This window comes from Pseudopipra pipra, chromosome Z (genome assembly GCF_036250125.1).
Source record: "Pseudopipra pipra isolate bDixPip1 chromosome Z, bDixPip1.hap1, whole genome shotgun sequence".
Classification (NCBI taxonomy): Eukaryota; Metazoa; Chordata; class Aves; order Passeriformes; family Pipridae; genus Pseudopipra; species Pseudopipra pipra.
This window is the reverse complement of record NC_087581.1, coordinates 39,796,796-39,813,664: the sequence shown is the minus strand read 5'-3', so window position 1 is coordinate 39,813,664 and position 16,869 is coordinate 39,796,796. Positions and strand designations below refer to the sequence as shown.

The 16,869-nt window shown below is 37.2% G+C and overlaps 1 protein-coding gene across 3 annotated transcripts in view; it reads left to right on the top strand.

Annotated features, from left to right (window-relative positions):
• The window catches only part of EDIL3 (EGF like repeats and discoidin domains 3), a 233,692-nt gene extending 217,587 nt beyond the window's left edge, over positions 1-16,105 (top strand). For all 3 annotated transcript variants that reach the window (XM_064642242.1, XM_064642241.1, XM_064642240.1), the window contains 2 exons: positions 1,771-1,926; positions 12,211-16,105. In XM_064642242.1, coding sequence (XP_064498312.1) covers positions 1,771-1,926; positions 12,211-12,360 — 306 coding nt within the window. In that variant the 3' untranslated portion in view covers positions 12,361-16,105. The remainder of the gene's footprint in view (positions 1-1,770; positions 1,927-12,210) is intronic.
• The last annotated feature ends 764 nt before the right edge of the window (positions 16,106-16,869 follow it).

Genomic DNA, 16,869 nt, shown 5'->3' with positions numbered 1-16,869 from the left:
AAACCTGATGTTTATTAATTCATGAAAGACTTATACTAATTAGCAGTGTTCATTTCCCAGAGACATATTTAGGCTGCAGAACCAAGCCCTGCTGCACTCCTTATAGAAAGAAAGAAGTCCTATCAGGCCATCCATAAAAGCATCCAAAACTGACTACTGCTCTGAGAGAGTTCTTCTCTCTCTCTCTCCATTGAACAAAGAGAACACAGAAAGAGTTTTGCCTCCCAAAGATACTTTCCTCATATCCTAGGCTGCTTTCCCGAGCAACAGTGCTGCTACCAGAGGGCAATAAATTAGTTAATTCTGGTAAAACCAAAATTCTTGAGACATCTGTGGACACTGACATTTTCTGGTTAAGGTTGTGGTATCTCAGTATTCAATATTTTTAAGTTACTTCTTTTCTTAAAAGGATTTACTACTCATTATTTTCTACTCTTTGGTCAAATGTTGGGATCTCTGTCTGATTTCTCCAAAGAGTCATTTTTTCCTCCTCTGTTCTTATAAATGCACTCTTACACTTTTCTGTGTTTTCTTCTTTATAGCATCATAGAATCACAGAATGGTTTGGATTGGAGGGACCTTAAAGCTCATCCCATTCCACCCTCTGTCATGGACAGGGACACCTTCCACCAGATCAGGCTGCTTCCAAAAAATCCAACACTGGATCTTCAGCATTTGGATCAGTCAGAGATTTTTAATTTCTTCACATTCTCTTTTTAGTATTTTTTTTCTGTATAAACATATTAATCTTCTTGTCAAGGAATTTAGCCCTCCTCTCATTTTTCTGTAATATTTGTACTGTTAGTCTCTCTTGCCAGATTTAATGGACAATATTAAAAATGCCAGCTGCTTCACAACCATTTATTGTTTGAAATAAATCTACCTTTTTTTTTTCTTTTTTTTTATTGGCTTGCCACATTTCTAGGGGACACAGAAGGAAACCTAAGTTATACTCTCACATTTCAAGAAAATGTCAGTGTTGATAGGGAATTCAACTCTTCATTCTTCCTCTGAAAATACATTAATAGGTCAATTTACTTATGTTATTGTATTCTTTTCCTTGATCATTTTAATCCAAGGCATCTGGCCCAAATCTGTTATATTCAGTTTTGGTTCTGGCTCAAAAAAAACTGATTACAGATTGGCTCACCCACACGAAAGGCACTTGGAAGATAAGATTTTATTAGGGTTTAGGATTCCTGCCTTGCATTTTTAAAAGTCTTGTGCTAAGATTACAAAATAAAGAACTCAAAAAAAAAAAAAAATTGAAAATCAAGGAATGAGAAAGTTTGAGGTCTTGAGATAAAAAAGAAAGAAAAGCATAAAGAAAGATGAAATTTCAGCAGGAAAAGAAGAATGATAGTAAATATTTTAAAAACCTTAGTAAAGCATGGGCTCTGGGTCTGTAAAGGAAATTGAAAGGCACTTGGGAAATCTGATTATTGGGAGCATGTGGGAACACTTTTTAGCTACACATCATTCCCAGTGGTGCTCGCTGTTTTGTTGGGAGCGTGTATGACACTCAACACACTAGAAAGTGGCATGAGGTTAGCTCTGTTGCGCCGTTAGGAACTAAAAACAATAAGTACAAAAAAATGAAAAACTAAATAAATTGGTTGACTTAGAGCTTGGAGGAGGAAAATTACTGTCTGTGGGAGAGCCATGGTGAGAGCTGCACCATTTTGCTTTGGTTTGGTGTAAGGTCAGACTGCAAACAGAAGCTGTTCTAATGACATTCTCCTCTATTTTGTTTATTTCTGTTCCATTCAGGTCGACCTGCTTGTTCCTACAAAAATCACTGGGATCATTACCCAGGGAGCTAAAGATTTTGGTCATGTCCAGTTTGTGGGATCCTACAAGCTTGCCTACAGCAATGATGGGGAGCACTGGAAAATATACCAAGATGAGAAGCAGAAGAAGGATAAGGTAAAGCACAGACAAAATTGGTATTTGGGTTGTGTTGACCCCTCAGTCTGTAGGTTATCGCACACTGCCTTGTTTATGGGGTTCCATTTGCATGGGATCGCACAGATAAAAGTCAAGGTGGATAAAAAAAGAATCATATAACACCATGACATTCACAGTGCAGCAATATTACACCTATCAGTGCAATGCACCTGACTTAATGCTATTAAATATGGGACATAAAACTTTGCAGTTCTCCATTTATTGGAATTATTTCTTTATTTAACTCCAAAGGGGAAGGTGTGTAAATAGCAGTATATTTGTATATTCAGAAACAGTGTTTGAGTGCAAATTTTAGTAACCATGCACTATTTTCAGTATTTTTTTGTGAAGCACATCTTTAGTGTACCTCATTACCTGTAGCCATTTTGGACTGATTTTCTCGAAATTAATGGGTTTCAAATAACCAATGAAAATATTATTTTTATTACACTGTAAAATGAATAAAAGCATTTTAAAAAGTTTCACAACTTCCTTTGCCAATGTTTAATGAGCAGCATAGGGAAAGTATAGGTCTGCTGATTGATTTACCTGGAAACATTTAACTTTCCTTTCCTTATTCATTAATTTGCTTTAAACTGCATAACACTTTCATACTGCAAGTACCTCAATTCACAATATCATGTGTTAAGAAAAATATTACAGCATATGCATCACTTAAGGGAAAGTTAAGCAAGCTGACAAAATGTGAATTATTTATTAGTTATCTTAGTGGGGTTATGTCTTATTGAAACAGGAGGTACATTTATTGAAATACCAGATGGCTGATATGTCTGATAACTTCTCAAATCTGGGTATTCAGGTTGATAAATGTTCCCATTTGCACTTGTATTTTTTAATATAAGCAAAGATTCTTCAGAAAAAAAAAATCATATCCACAACATTGGTCAATTAAATTAATTTAAGTAGTGAGAAAGCTTTTGGTATGTATTGACATGTGTTGTGTGAGTACAAAGAGATCTAATGATAAGGGTTTAGACCACTGCACCTTCTAAATTTCTCTGATTTTAAAAGATTGATCAAATATATACCTATTTATTGGGTGAAAGTGTCCTAAATTACTGGGTTAAATATGTACATAGCTGTATGTCCTGTCTGCATTGTCAAGTTATGTTTGTAAGATTATCACCCAAAGATGATGGGTGCCTGATCTGTAAAGTCCCACTTAAGAGCCAAATGTCAAGTCACTGTGGTTTTAACTCACACTGACATTTTTCCCTGTGAAATTCTAAGGCGTTTTAATATGGAAAACCAAATCAGTTGTTTTAGCCAGGACTTTCAGTTTAGAAGGTCCTGACACTGATGATTATTGATGTCTCTGATATAATTGGTTATCAGATAAAAATTGAAAACAAACAGCTCACCTTTCATAGGAATTCCATAAATACATTCAATATAAATGACAGTCACTTCAGTGCTTTGTTCACATCCTATTTTAACTCCCTGTAATTTAAAAAGAGAAGGGAATGTTCTACTGTGAAAGAAATGTCTTCTCCAAGCCAAACTTTTGTTAGTGAACTATTGCACTCATTTTATTGTAAAGGAAAACATGCATCCAAGTCCCCGGTGATAAATACAGTCACAACCAAATCTAAAAGAAAATGCACTCTGACTTAACACCACTGTTCCAGTCTACACTAGTTTGTACCATTTCCCAAAACAACTAAATTCTTTTGTTTTCATCACCATCTGTGTTGTTAACTACTATACACATATTCTGTTAGGAACAATGGAAAACTCTTAATCATTCTCCCATTAAAACACATCACATCCTATATTAATTAACATCCCTAAGAGTAAAATAGATGCACATTGTTATGATTCTTTAACAGATCAAGAGCAATTAACAGCAGAATAAGACCAAATACACTTTGCTGGAAAGTAGAAGTTAGCATTCCTGAATCTAAATTTGTACAAAGTAAAGAAAGATCATTTAGTAAGAGTCAAGACCTAGGTCTTTGATACAGAAACACAAATCTACAACATCTTTTCTATTTTTAATTTTTCCCATATCACAAAAGTCTGAAAAAGTCAAAAGTCTGATGGCAGACATTACAGAAGTGAGTGAATTTGGGAAATAAGTCTGTTCAATTCTAGAGCTAAGGCTTAATTCAATTATTTGTCCTTGACCTCATATAAGACTCATATCCTGCACTATTCTCCATCAGATTATTATTTAATATGTTCACAGAAACAGATATTGATGAAAATTCTACAATGTAAACAGTCAACTCCAGTGTTTAAATATCCTTAAAGGTGGAAAGTGGCTTATCCCCCTCACACCAGCCCTGCCCTCAGAGGACAGAAAAGACTGATTTTATCTCAATTTTTCCAGTTTGTTTTGGCTGGAATACTTTAACCTATTTTTTCTTAGTTTGTTCTTGGGGAAAAATCAATCTTTTTTCTTTCAGTCTTCCCTCAAAGTGTTTATTTTCTCAACATCAGATCATTATTTTGTATTCTGATTGGAGCAGCTTTTCCTGAAGTGTGTTTTCACAAACTTGGTGCAATCTTTAGCACAGAAGTACTGCCTGTTCCATCATTCTCCATAACCTGTGACATTGGTTATGACTTCCTAAGGTTTGGCTTGCTACTCATCATTATTAAATTGCAATATTGTTCTTTCTCCAGTTTGCCAAGACCACTCCGAATTTTGATCTCACCTTTTGAAATGGGAACAAGCTTGATCACATCTGTATTCCTAGCAAGTAAATCAATTTCCATTGTCCATTTCATTACTGAGAGTACATAAATTTCCTTGGCCAGGGGAAAGGAGCCCATTAAACCCAGCAAACCCTCCTAGTCTGACACCAAACCACAACAATGCTGTTGCTCACCCATGAGAATCAGGGGAGAAATAGCATCACTGGTCCTATCTGACAGTGTCATCTTCACACAGGATCCACAACAATTTCCTTATCTTAAGGTGAGACACAAGATTTGTTCCCAAATGCAGGAACACTGTAGAAGAAACCAAGTTTTTGCAGCAAAGTGAAACTGTTGTGAAATGTTTCAACTGTATTCAAGAGATAGAGAAGGGAGGTAAAAGGTAGATACTGACAACTATCAAAAACAGCAAGCATAAATTATTCATACTTCACCCTTATTAGCTTCTATTTATTAACTGAACGTCTTGATTTGTTCTATGACGGATAGAATGTACAGATTCTTTATTTCTTCTGCAGGTGATTTACTCATTCTATACTCATCCTGTCATCCTTGTATAATCATCCAAAAATTTTAGAGAAAGGTGGTTCCAAAACATTTCAGGAAAAGGAAGACAGGACGGAAGAAAAAAAAAAACCAACCAAAAACAAACAACCAAAAACCTTATTTTTAAAGTCCCAGACACAGAAATTAGGGAGATATTCATAGGCTGGCAGTAATGACTTGTGGATGAATATTGTGATTTTAATGCATTTAAGTGAGAGCTTAGAACTTAAAACTGTCTGGTGCTGAGCATCTCACTATTCCTCAGTTTATAGGATGAGTCCTACATATCAAGAGATCTCACTGAATTCCTGAGGCTGTTCCCTTTTCCCTCTTCGTCATTTGTGATGTGATTTTACAAAGGAAAAAAAGTATTGGTCTCTTGTATTTTACTGTGTAAAATACAATATGTTGTATCTTGTATATATCTTTGTATAAATATATAAAATATTGTATCTTGCACACTGTGTGCAGCCTGTGTCTTTGATCAGTCTGTAACAAAATAGTGGTTTAGAGGAGAAGTAAATACAGTGTTCAGTTTTCTTCTTTGCACCATTTCAAATGGAAAAGCTGCTCCAAGAACAACGTCCCCTCCAGCTCCTGTTTGGCTTCTGCTGTTTTAATGGCCAGTCATTTCATTTCACATCTGTGCTGAATTTCTGTGAGTACAGACAAAAGTTTTACTGGCGCATAAAAAAAAATATATAACTTTAGAAAATGAAGCCTTTCTCATTCATTTTAAATGGTTTGATTGAGTTGCCTGGAAAAATATGAAAGCTTTACCTGTTGCCTCCAAGAAGTAAAATGAACTATGTTGCAGGCTGTCTAAAATATATTTTAGAAACAGGACCAGAGCTAATAGCTATCTTATTTTTCTCAACTAGAGGTCAGTAGCTCACTATGCTTCCAATGCTAAGGACATCCAACCCAAATCTGACCTTTTTTTTTTTTAAATTCACATTCCACATGTGATTTATAAATTGCACATCCTGCTGCAGGTAACTCAAGGCCAGCCGCAGTGTCAAATGGCATTTCAAAGGCTGTTTTTTACAGGAAGATGAGAACATTTGAAAGTAGCCTAAAGGAGTCTGGCAGTCTGCATCATTGTCAGTCATCATCAGCCATCAACAGTGCAATTAGCTACAGGTAGACAATATCCAGTATGCAAATGGCCACTGGATTTGGGTACAGAATGATGGAATTAGTTATAAGTTGTATGCTTTTGTATGTGCATTATATTGCCAGAGAAATAAAAGACAGGAACCTACTTACAAATGGAAAGTTAGATCATGTCAGATTAAAAAGTCTTCCTGCTAGATTTGCTAATGGTTTTTCTGATGTTGTTTAATTATTTAATACCTGGTTTACACTGGTAGATTTCATTCCTACATATAATCTACATACTTGGCACAGGTAAAGAGCTTTTGTTTTAGTAATATTATTATTGTTACTATTTAATACTATTATTTACAGTAATACTTGTAATTTCTATTCTAAGTGACTTTTTTCTGCACTGGTTTAAATTGCAAATGAATTCTATTATTTTCAGCAGTATTAAGATGATTTCTGTCAGATGACAACCTTGTTATACTCATTCTAGGTATCTGTCTCCCTCATACCACACCAAGAGCAGAGGGCAGACAAAATGCTCATATAAACAGTCTACCTTAATTTCTGGGGGGACGCTGATCTTCAAAATATTTCTCTTTTTGACTTTGAACCTCCTATAAACTATGAACAGTGGACTAAATTCCCATTTTATTACCATCAGTACATCGATTAAATGGGAAAGATAGGAAGAATGTGATAATATGTTTCATAAGTTTAAAGGTTTTATCTGCTTGTATCTATTCTGAACCTCAAGAAATAATAAAGGTCATGTAATATATAATCATGTGTATCATATATAAATACACTTTATATATAACAACAGAGGGAAAGGATGAGTTTTTTCTTCTCTTAATCACTCCAAAATACACGTGCACACACTTACATGAGTGTGTTTATATATCTATATATGTCTATTAAAAAATCCTTCACCAGTCTTTTACTGTGGAAAGCATCTTCCAAGGGATGTAATATCCCTATAAACAGTAGCTCTGTTTCTGGTGAGGAATCAACACCTCTTTCGCTTTGTGTAGTCCACCTGTGGAAAGGTGGTGAAAAGGTCACTCCACCAGCAGCCAAAAATTTCAAAGTAACTAATTGGACTCCTCAAATCTGCAGATTCCTTCCCTTGCTTAAGCAAGTCTTCTTTGGTGAATAGTAATCAAATATAAAATGTTACTAAAGTAAAAGGAATATGGCTGTCAGAAATTGCTTTTCATGCAAATTCTTTTTAGATTTTAAATGAATAATGTCCCCTTTATTTATATGAACACTGAGATGTTCTGCACTGAAGTAAACTCCAAAGTCAGGTGAGACACTTTATAAAACATTCTTCTTCTAATATGGGCAGGATTAACTGCTCCATGAGATGTTTAAAATATTCTGCTCAGAGTGAAAAATATGGTTAAGCTAAAGCAGACAACATAGTGACTTTACCATCTCAGAACTCATTATTCAGTCTCAACTCAGCCATTATTATAAATAGCAGGAACCAGTAACACTACGGGTGATGAAGACATTTCATGTAAATACAAGTTTCTGTGAGATATGAGCTCCAGAAAGGCTGTCTGTGGAGAATCAGGCTCTCTGAATTTTCATCCTCTGTGAACATCCATTGGCACAGCGCCACAGGCTATTTCACGCGCTACAGCCACCTATTAACAGGTCCTGTGGATGTACCCTAAATACAAGTTTGGAGCAAACCAAACATCAGTGGTGATTAATTCCACTTTTCTCAATCTGGTAGTCTTCAGATATTTTTCCTAAATTATTCTGTCTTAAAACATAGAATAGTTTTCTTTTTTAAATTCTAACCAACTTAACATCGTCAGTATTTGGATTTACTGCTGATGCCATAAAACAGTTCTGTTGAAAAATCTCAGTGAATGTTTGAAGTCAAGACATTCAAATTGTTTGTCAGACACAAGTATAAACAAGAATTGCTTATAATTCAGAATTATTTTTTTTTTTTGCAGAGAGTATCAGTACCTATTTTCCAGGTTTTCATTCTCTTTTGCATAAAATGATCATGAATTAAGTTATCACATTTAAAAGCACAACAGATGCATTTTCTACATTTTTTTTTTAGTAACAGCTGCAAGAGACTAAACTACAGAGGAACTACACATGGATGTGGGGTCTGTATCTGTAAAATTGCTGCAGCTGCTGAGTAAATGTTTTAGCAAGTTACACCTTTTAAATATGCAGACTGACATAAATAGATATAGCCAGTATAAAATCTGTAACATTCTACAACAGAAGTGTCAAAAAACAGGAGCTTTTTAGTCCATTTTTACCAAAAAAATGCACCTTGCAATGTGCAGAGTCGCTGGCTGGGAGGAGGCTGAAGCTCTGTCCAAAGGAAGGAACATCCTGTAGCAGATACAGAAAATTTAAATAGTAGGGCTGTTATGCTTCCCTGGTGCACTTTCCCAGCTTTTGGCTTTTTTTTTTTTAATCTGTGTCCTTACTAGCCCCTGCTGGCTTTGCCCCTCACAATTTATCTGATCTTTAACAGAGGTTAAAGGCTGTGAGAGTTGTGCCACAGTTTAATTATGTGTTGAATGGGGAGCTGTGACCTTTGGGTGGCCCAGGATGACCCTACTGTCATTACAAGAGGACAGTGCAATATTACCTACTTTCTATTTTCCTCACACCACTTAGGGTTTTATAGACATCTATAATATTTCCTTTCAGGCTGAAGGGACTTATCTGTTTAATAATTTGCAAAAGGACATTCTTCAGTGCTTGTGGCTGTCTTGATGCTTCTCTCTATTTATTTACCATTTGGGATAAGGCAGGAGCAGATCTGCACCAACACAGAGCTCAAAATGAAGATTTTTCGCTGGCTTTATGCTCTTACGCATTAATAACTCACATTCTGTACTTTATTCAGTCACCTTCTTTTTTTCTTTTTTTTTTTTTTTTTGTCAGTGAGCATATTTTTACATACAGCTATATGTTGTAATTCAAACATCAGCTTTTCGAATGTTGGTAAATCATTACAGCCTTCAGAGGTAGTGTATCCTGAAAAAAACTACTCAGAAACAAATTTGAGGAGTGGTCATTGAGAGGTACCAGCTCTTCAAGAGCTTTCAATTGCTTAGGTGGTTTATTTAGAGTTGACTGTTTGGGCATAAAGCAACATAAAGTTACTTTTGGCTACACAAATAGCTTTTTTTTGATGTCAGATGTCATGTTTTGTCCTTAGTCCTCCCTGCTCTTTCCAAGTTCCTTCACTCCATTAGTGAATTGAGGCTGAAACAAAATAAAAAGTGACAAATTTTTTTTTTCTATGAGAAATTTGCCATTTGGCCACAGCAAAAAAATCCAGTACGTTTGTCTTAGAATGTTATATATCGGCTGATCACATTGGCCGATGCTGACAAAGTTTCCCTCTCTTTCTGGTAAATTTGTTTCCCTGAAATCTGTTTTCTGATCTAGCACATTTAGTTATTCCCTGAAACCAGATTTGAATATTGAGGGAAAGTGAATCGCATATTTGCATAAAAGTAACCTCTGAAACCGATGAGTTTGAATTCAAGTGGTAATGAAGTTATGTATAAACTAAAAATAAAATTTAGTTCTTGTTTTCCTGCTGTAAGTAAATTATATAATCCTATCTTCTTCAGGTGAATTTGTTGCTGGGCTTGCATTACGTAATTTTATTCATTTTGCATAGCTATATTATGATATGAATACTGGGGCTGTAAAGAGATTCTCCTGGTAAACCACTTTTTTTTTTTTTCTAAGCCTTCATTTAAATGCTATCTTTGAAATGCATCTTCCATAGGGGGAATGAAGTAGTGAATAAAATTAGTTTCCAGTAGTTCTACAGCAAGAACTGTCTGTATTTATGCATTGTTTATCATCTAGCTTGGTAAAAAATATCAACAAATATATCACATGCATGTGCAAGAAGTCACATATATATAAAAAAGCTATTTTTAAGCTTTCCAAGCTGGGGATGCTGGGGGGTTGCCGCTCCGTAATTTCAATAATGAGCTTACTGCCTTTTATTGTATGCTACAAATGAAACTCAACTTCAGGTGCAACCTTGTTAGCTCAGACTCCAGCTGATTTATGCAATCAACACTGTACTCAGGCAGAAAACAATTTTTTCTGTGGTAAATACATATTTTTTCTCCTTAGAGTCACAACACTGGTGTTTCTGCAGTCAGTCTCTCTGCAATTTTATCCATCTTATCTGAACTGCTACATATTTTAATGCTCCCATCTCCATGTTAGTGAGATGCCAGACAAGAAGAGGAATTCATCACTTGTGAAAGAGCATCACTAATGGAGGGCACATGTTTCATTTGGGGTGCTAAATTTATAACACTGGAAGGAGGCTTCCAAAATTCAAATAAGACGTGCAGCATAGAGATCAGAAGCTGTGTAAACATGTTACAAAAGGGCTAAAATAGTAGATCAGCCTCTTCTGAACTCAAACTCTAACATTTTCCCAAGAACTTCTAGGAAAGTTGTAATTCTGCATTAATTCAGTCGTATAAGCACACCTCCAGGAGGTCCATATATTCTTCTCTGCATGGTGCAAACAACAGCCATTTGTTTCAAGTTAAAAAGCCACCAGACTCAGTTTTTACCAATGAGAAGTGAATTGGCTGACATTTTAAGAGAATGAACACTTTCCATAAAAACTGAAAATTACCCAAGGGGATAATCTGATCATTTTGCCAAAAATTGGTGTTATGGCCTTTGAATTTAAATAGTATCTGTCAGGGGGAAAAAATCTGGCACTGATTTAACACAGACAGAAGTTTGGGAACTCATGTGTTGCTTAAGCAATACTAGTGGAAATAAGATCATAGCATGCGCTGTACTGTGATAGGATTTTTTAATTTGATCACAACCAAATCCCCTTAATTCATCTGCTGACTTTTGCTTGACATGAGAAGAGTATCCTTGATAATCACCAACTTTACAAAGGCTTTGTGTAGTTACATCCATTCATAAGTGATACAATAAATTTCTTCTTAATTTTAATTATTGTTATTTTCTTGGAAACAATAACATGATCTCCTGAGATTAATTTGAGATGATACAAATGCCAAGTAGAAAGACATTTAATTTTTTAAATGTTAATGAATTTTATGCAAATTTTGGGGCCAGGCCCTGAGTGTTGGCAGTAGATTAAGCTTTGAATCAAGGAGGGGCAGGCACTGATCTCTTCTCTGTGGCGACCAGTGACAGGATCCAAGGGAATGGCCTGAAGTTGTGTAAGGGGAGGGTTAGGTTGGATAACATGGAAAGAGTTCTTCCCTCAGAGGGTGGTTGGGCCTGAACAGGCTCCCCAGGGCAATGATCACAGCATCAAGGCTGACAGAGCTCAAGAAGTGTTCAGGTGATACTCTGGGTCACATGGGGTAACTCTTTGGGATGGTCCTGTGCAGGGCTGAGGGTTGGACTTCATGATCCTTGTGGGTTCCTTCCAACTCAGAATATTCTGAGATTCTGTGAATCAAAAGCTTGTATCTGCCACAGTGTGTCATTACATGCCATTGAATCTCAAAGTCTTAGTAAAGGCAGGTGCTCTTTGCAGCATCACTTCATAGAATCACAGGCTTGGATTGGAAGGGACCTTAAAGCTCATCCAGTCCCACCCTGTGCTATGGGCAGCGACATCTTACATTAGCCTAGGTTGCTCCAAGCCCCGTCCAACCTGGCCTTAGACACTTTCAGGGTTGGGGCAGCCACAGCTTTTCTGGGCAACCTGTGCCAGGGCGTCACCATCCCCACAGGGAAGAATTCCTTCCTAATATCCCATCTAAACCTTGTCTCTGTCTGTTTAAAACTTAAGTTCAATGCACAGATGATAAAAGTTGATTGCAGAGCAATGCCCATGGGTGCATCAGGGGCTATTCCTCAGCCCACGCACTCCTAAATCTCCTTGTTGCCTCCCTTCAGGTGTTCCAGGGGAACTTTGACAATGACACACACCGCAAGAACGTCATCGACCCACCGATCCACGCGCGGCACGTGCGGATCCTGCCTTGGTCATGGTACGGCCGGATCACACTGCGGTCAGAGCTGCTGGGCTGCACAGCCGAGAACTGAGAGGGTCCCACTGCCACCGAGGGTCCCTCTGTGGAGGAAACAGTGCAAAGCCTGTAGGATGCTGAGTCGGTGTTCCATGAACCAAGTGCTCGCTCATTTTATGGTAGGCCGCTAACTGTCTTTCGCACGGAGGTCTAAGCCTGCCCTTTAAGTGATCCAATCCAATTTTGTCCTTGAAATCTGTTAGTCTTATCCCTTCTGCTGTGGAATTATCTTCCTAGTTTTCCTTTGAGTTGTTCACACCAGTTGAAATGTATTAAGGGAAAAAAACCAACCAAACAGCAGCATCCTTTTTACAAGGGAAGAGAAATGGTGTGACGACTCTTATTTGCAGCTTTAGGAACATTGGGCTGACGAGTTCTCCATAAATCATACTGTCATCTTACTTGCAAAAAGTGATACTGCAGCTTTTAGCAATAAGTTTACTTGGGGATGACTGCATTATAGTAATTGTGCCTATCAAACACTGTCAGTACTTATGATATATATTTTGGAAGATACTCCTTGGTACTGCAGAGCGCAGTACCTGTGGTGTTACAAGCTACCTTTCATCACTTTCATCTGGACAGCAGAGTCCATGCACTTAGAGTGTTTTCCTGATTAGCCCCATTTTCCTCCTCTATTTTGCATGCTATAGAACATGACCTCCATCTTTTCTGTTTAGTATCACTGCTGAGGTTGTTTTCCTTGTCAGAGGTCACCTGTTTGCATATGTAACCAAATCTGCTCTCAGTGTATTATGAAATTAATGAATTTGCCAAAGTTTCTTCAATTTTGCTTGAGATGTGCTTTTTCAAGGAGGCAGAAATGAGACACCATGCTACTTGTGGTGTCTCATCTTCGGTGCCCATATAGGTAAAGGCACACGGTGCATCAGAAATACCATTTCATTACTTGCCCAGGGGTGACCACACAGCCCTAGACAAAGCTGCCCGCCTAGTTACTGCTTTTCAGAATCCCCCTGAATTTCTGTGAGGAGGAAAATGTGGTGAAGGAACCAGCCGCTAAAAGACACACAAGAGGAATGACTCCCTTAATTCCAGGAAAACGCTCTCCGTGTGCTCTTCTTAAGGTCACAGCCTTCCTCCCAGAAGGCGAGAGGTGTCATAGGAGTGCGTAGAAAACCTTGGCCCTTGTCACCCTCCACTCCTACAAAAGTTCTTTCAGACACACACCAGTGAGCCACATGAGGAGGTTGGTTTCTACCATGCCTCACCATGCCCCATCTACAGAAATGCTTTGCACATGCTATGCTGTTTTAGCAGTGTTATAGCAACCCCATTTTAAAATTTTAGTAGCTTTTAGAAGAAAAAATGGAGCAGCAGTGGGGGTGTTCTCCCTTATGACTCAGTTTCCCCTGTTGATGGAGGTAACAATGCCAAGCTTTGAAGAGCAATCCGAGTTTCCTTAGAATAAAGTGTTCTGTGACTATGTCAAAGTATCACCTAAGTCTAAAAAAAAAAAAAAAAAATCCTGAGACAATGGGCCAGGGACCTTTTTATTTCTTACTTGAAATAACAGCATTTGTGATTACTGCCAACCTTTTAATTTCATAACATGCTGACATGGAGAGAGAGAATGAGAGGAAGAGAGAGAGAGAGATGCAGCTGCATGTTTTAGCAAATGTCACTGGACTTATCCTTTTTGTCACTGTTACATTCTCACCAAAATTCTGAAGTATGAACCTGGGCATTGCTTCCCAGGCCAACAGCTAGCTGGCCCACAGTCTGCAAAGTGCAAAGTTTACCTTGGACACAAAATGGTTTGGATTTCAAAAAAAACTGCATTTAATCACACATTCTCCACCACAGACTAAATATATATTATCCATTGAACTGTGAAAGACTCCAGAATAGCAGCCAGGAATTTTACATACAAGAATTGGGGATATATTGGTGGCGGTTTTCTGATAGTGTCATTTAAACTGTCACATTTTAGCGAACAGAACACCCTGCCTCTATAAAATGACTTAATCCTTAAACTGTATTTATACAAGTATTTATTTTATAAGGCTTAGACATTTAAAGACTTCTAAAGAAGAGTCCTGTAAAGGTAAAAGTATGTGTAAGAAATGTTGAGGTCCTGTGCAACACTGCTAAGTTTGTTCTTTATTTTTTACTTTGTGCTGCATAACAAAAGCCACTAGACTGTTACTGTCTTGTTTGTGACTGTGTTAACAGCATTCCTTAATGATGTATATATGGAGTGGTCTTCAAGCATAATGAGCGATTTTAAAGAGAAAGTCAATCATGGTGGTGCTTCTAACCAGCAAAAAAATCTGAATAATGGAGGACAAGTTTATCCCCAAATTACCTACTGCCCCATTTTTGCACTTTAAGCTCTAAGAAAAAATAATAATAAAAAAAATTAGTAATATATATCTCTTAAAGGCACACACCATTCTTAAAGAGATTCAAAGGCATTTTCCTATTATGGGAGAGTAATTGACCCTGAATTTAATTACAGATATGAAGAATAACATGTAGCTATTTCTCTAGTCGACTGTATCCAAAAAACAGAAGGCCATTTCAGAAAATTAGGCTCCCTCATTTAACGACTTGTTAAATGTTACTGTTATTTTGAAATGTTTTTTCTGTCTTCTTAAGTGATTTGTTTGTTTGTTTGTTTGTTTTATCCTTTGTGACTTCAGTTTTGGTTTTGAATTAGTCTTTCTTCATTTAGTAATTTAATTGTTATCCCTTCATCTGCATGTACAGTTGTCATGGTATGTAACATAGTAATTTTATTTTGTATTAATTTAGTGTTGAATATTTTCATCCTGATGTCCTGTGCCAGCTCTCACCTACCAGCAAACTTCACATCCTACATACCTTGTGATAACACTCTGTGATAATTTACAAAAGAATCATACGTGTGATCCCCTTACAATTTCAACCTACGTGACATTATTCCTCAGCTACCAAAAAGCTTTCTTGGAATGGCATTGTGCAGCCATAGTACCAAATCTACTTACTCCCAGTGCCAGCAGCCTAAGTCTGAAATAACTCTTGGTTTACATGAAATACTTGAGATTTAGCACAACAGATAAGAATTAGATTATGGTCCAAAATAAAGCTTTTTCCCTTCAATTTTATTTTGTGTCCTAGGTGAGCAGAACACCATTGCCATAGGAGACAAGTTATAAATTAACATGGCTGTTCTCTCCCAGTTAAAGTAACCAGCATCACAAAACCAGAGGTGCAGGATAGTGTATGTCCCTTTAAGAGGGGCTGGAGAAATGCTCTGAGGTGATCCTTGACTTCTGCATTAGTTGTAACAATGATATTGAACAAGACTAAAAATGTTTTCCTAATTAAATTTCACCCCGAACCAGTTAAGTATTTGTAGGTAGGCTTCACCTTTATGTAGCTGGGTAATGTGCTACGTTTATAGCCTGGGAAATAAAGCTCTGTTTTATCTGTGTTAGAGGCTCATCACGTTAACTGGCTCCGGTTTTGGGGTTGACTTTCTCTTTTGGAATGGCTGCATACAAATTAAGTCTCAGTTTTGAAGACTTAAGGATGAGTGTATCTTTGCTATACAACAAATATGAACTATAATATTCAGTGCTGGCTTCTGATGTGTCAGTAAGTACAGAAGTATCTCGGACACAATGATCTTTGAAACCTTTCAAGCTGTGTGATATTCAAGTGGTTTTGTATATACTTAAATCACGTGGAGCAATGTAAAACCAGTACGACCTTGTCTAGTCTTCAAACTTAACAATAAAACTTTTGAAAAATGAGGTCGTTTTTTGAAGCACTTATGTTGCAATACCTTGAAGGAGATACAACTTAGCATCACTGGCTGCAAATGCAGAGTAGAGATACAACGTGGCATTTTCCTGGATTCATTAGTGGGGTCTTTGCGGTAGGTAAGTTTGTTTCTTGAAAAAATCAACGGTGGTGCTGTGCTCACTTCAATGGGTTCCCTTTGTTCTTCCACATAAAAGAGCAAAGGTTTCACTGAGCCTAAAAATACTTTTTCCCCCCCCCCGTCTTACTTCTCTCTGAATGAGCACCAGAAATGTAAAGTGACAATTTCATTTCCTGTAAGTCAAATTTTCGGGTATTCATCAGTCGTTATCCTCTCTTCTCCACTCCTGCATAGGCAAATTAATTTCTGAGAAGACAAAGAAGAGCTGCAGCCCAAACCTGCTATGAGATGCCAAAATAGTGATGGTTCTTGCTCATGCCTCTACCTCTCTTCTCTTTTATTTGCTGTGCAGCCTGCTTCCCAAAATTTCCTAGGCTAGTTAACTATGTCATTTCAATTTCTGAAGAAGCCTAGCAGTTAAAGTGGTACATGGAAAGGCATTCATGCCCAAATTTAAATAGGTTTTTTTTGCTTGTTTGTTTGTTTGTTTGTTTGTTTTTTACTTAAAGGAGATGGAGCTTCAGTGGTTGACTCCTGGAATAAGCCCATACATATACATACTTGTACCCTTTCACTAAAAATGGTCTTTTAGAGACAAAAACCCCTCACAACCATGCACTGGTGACAGTGTCT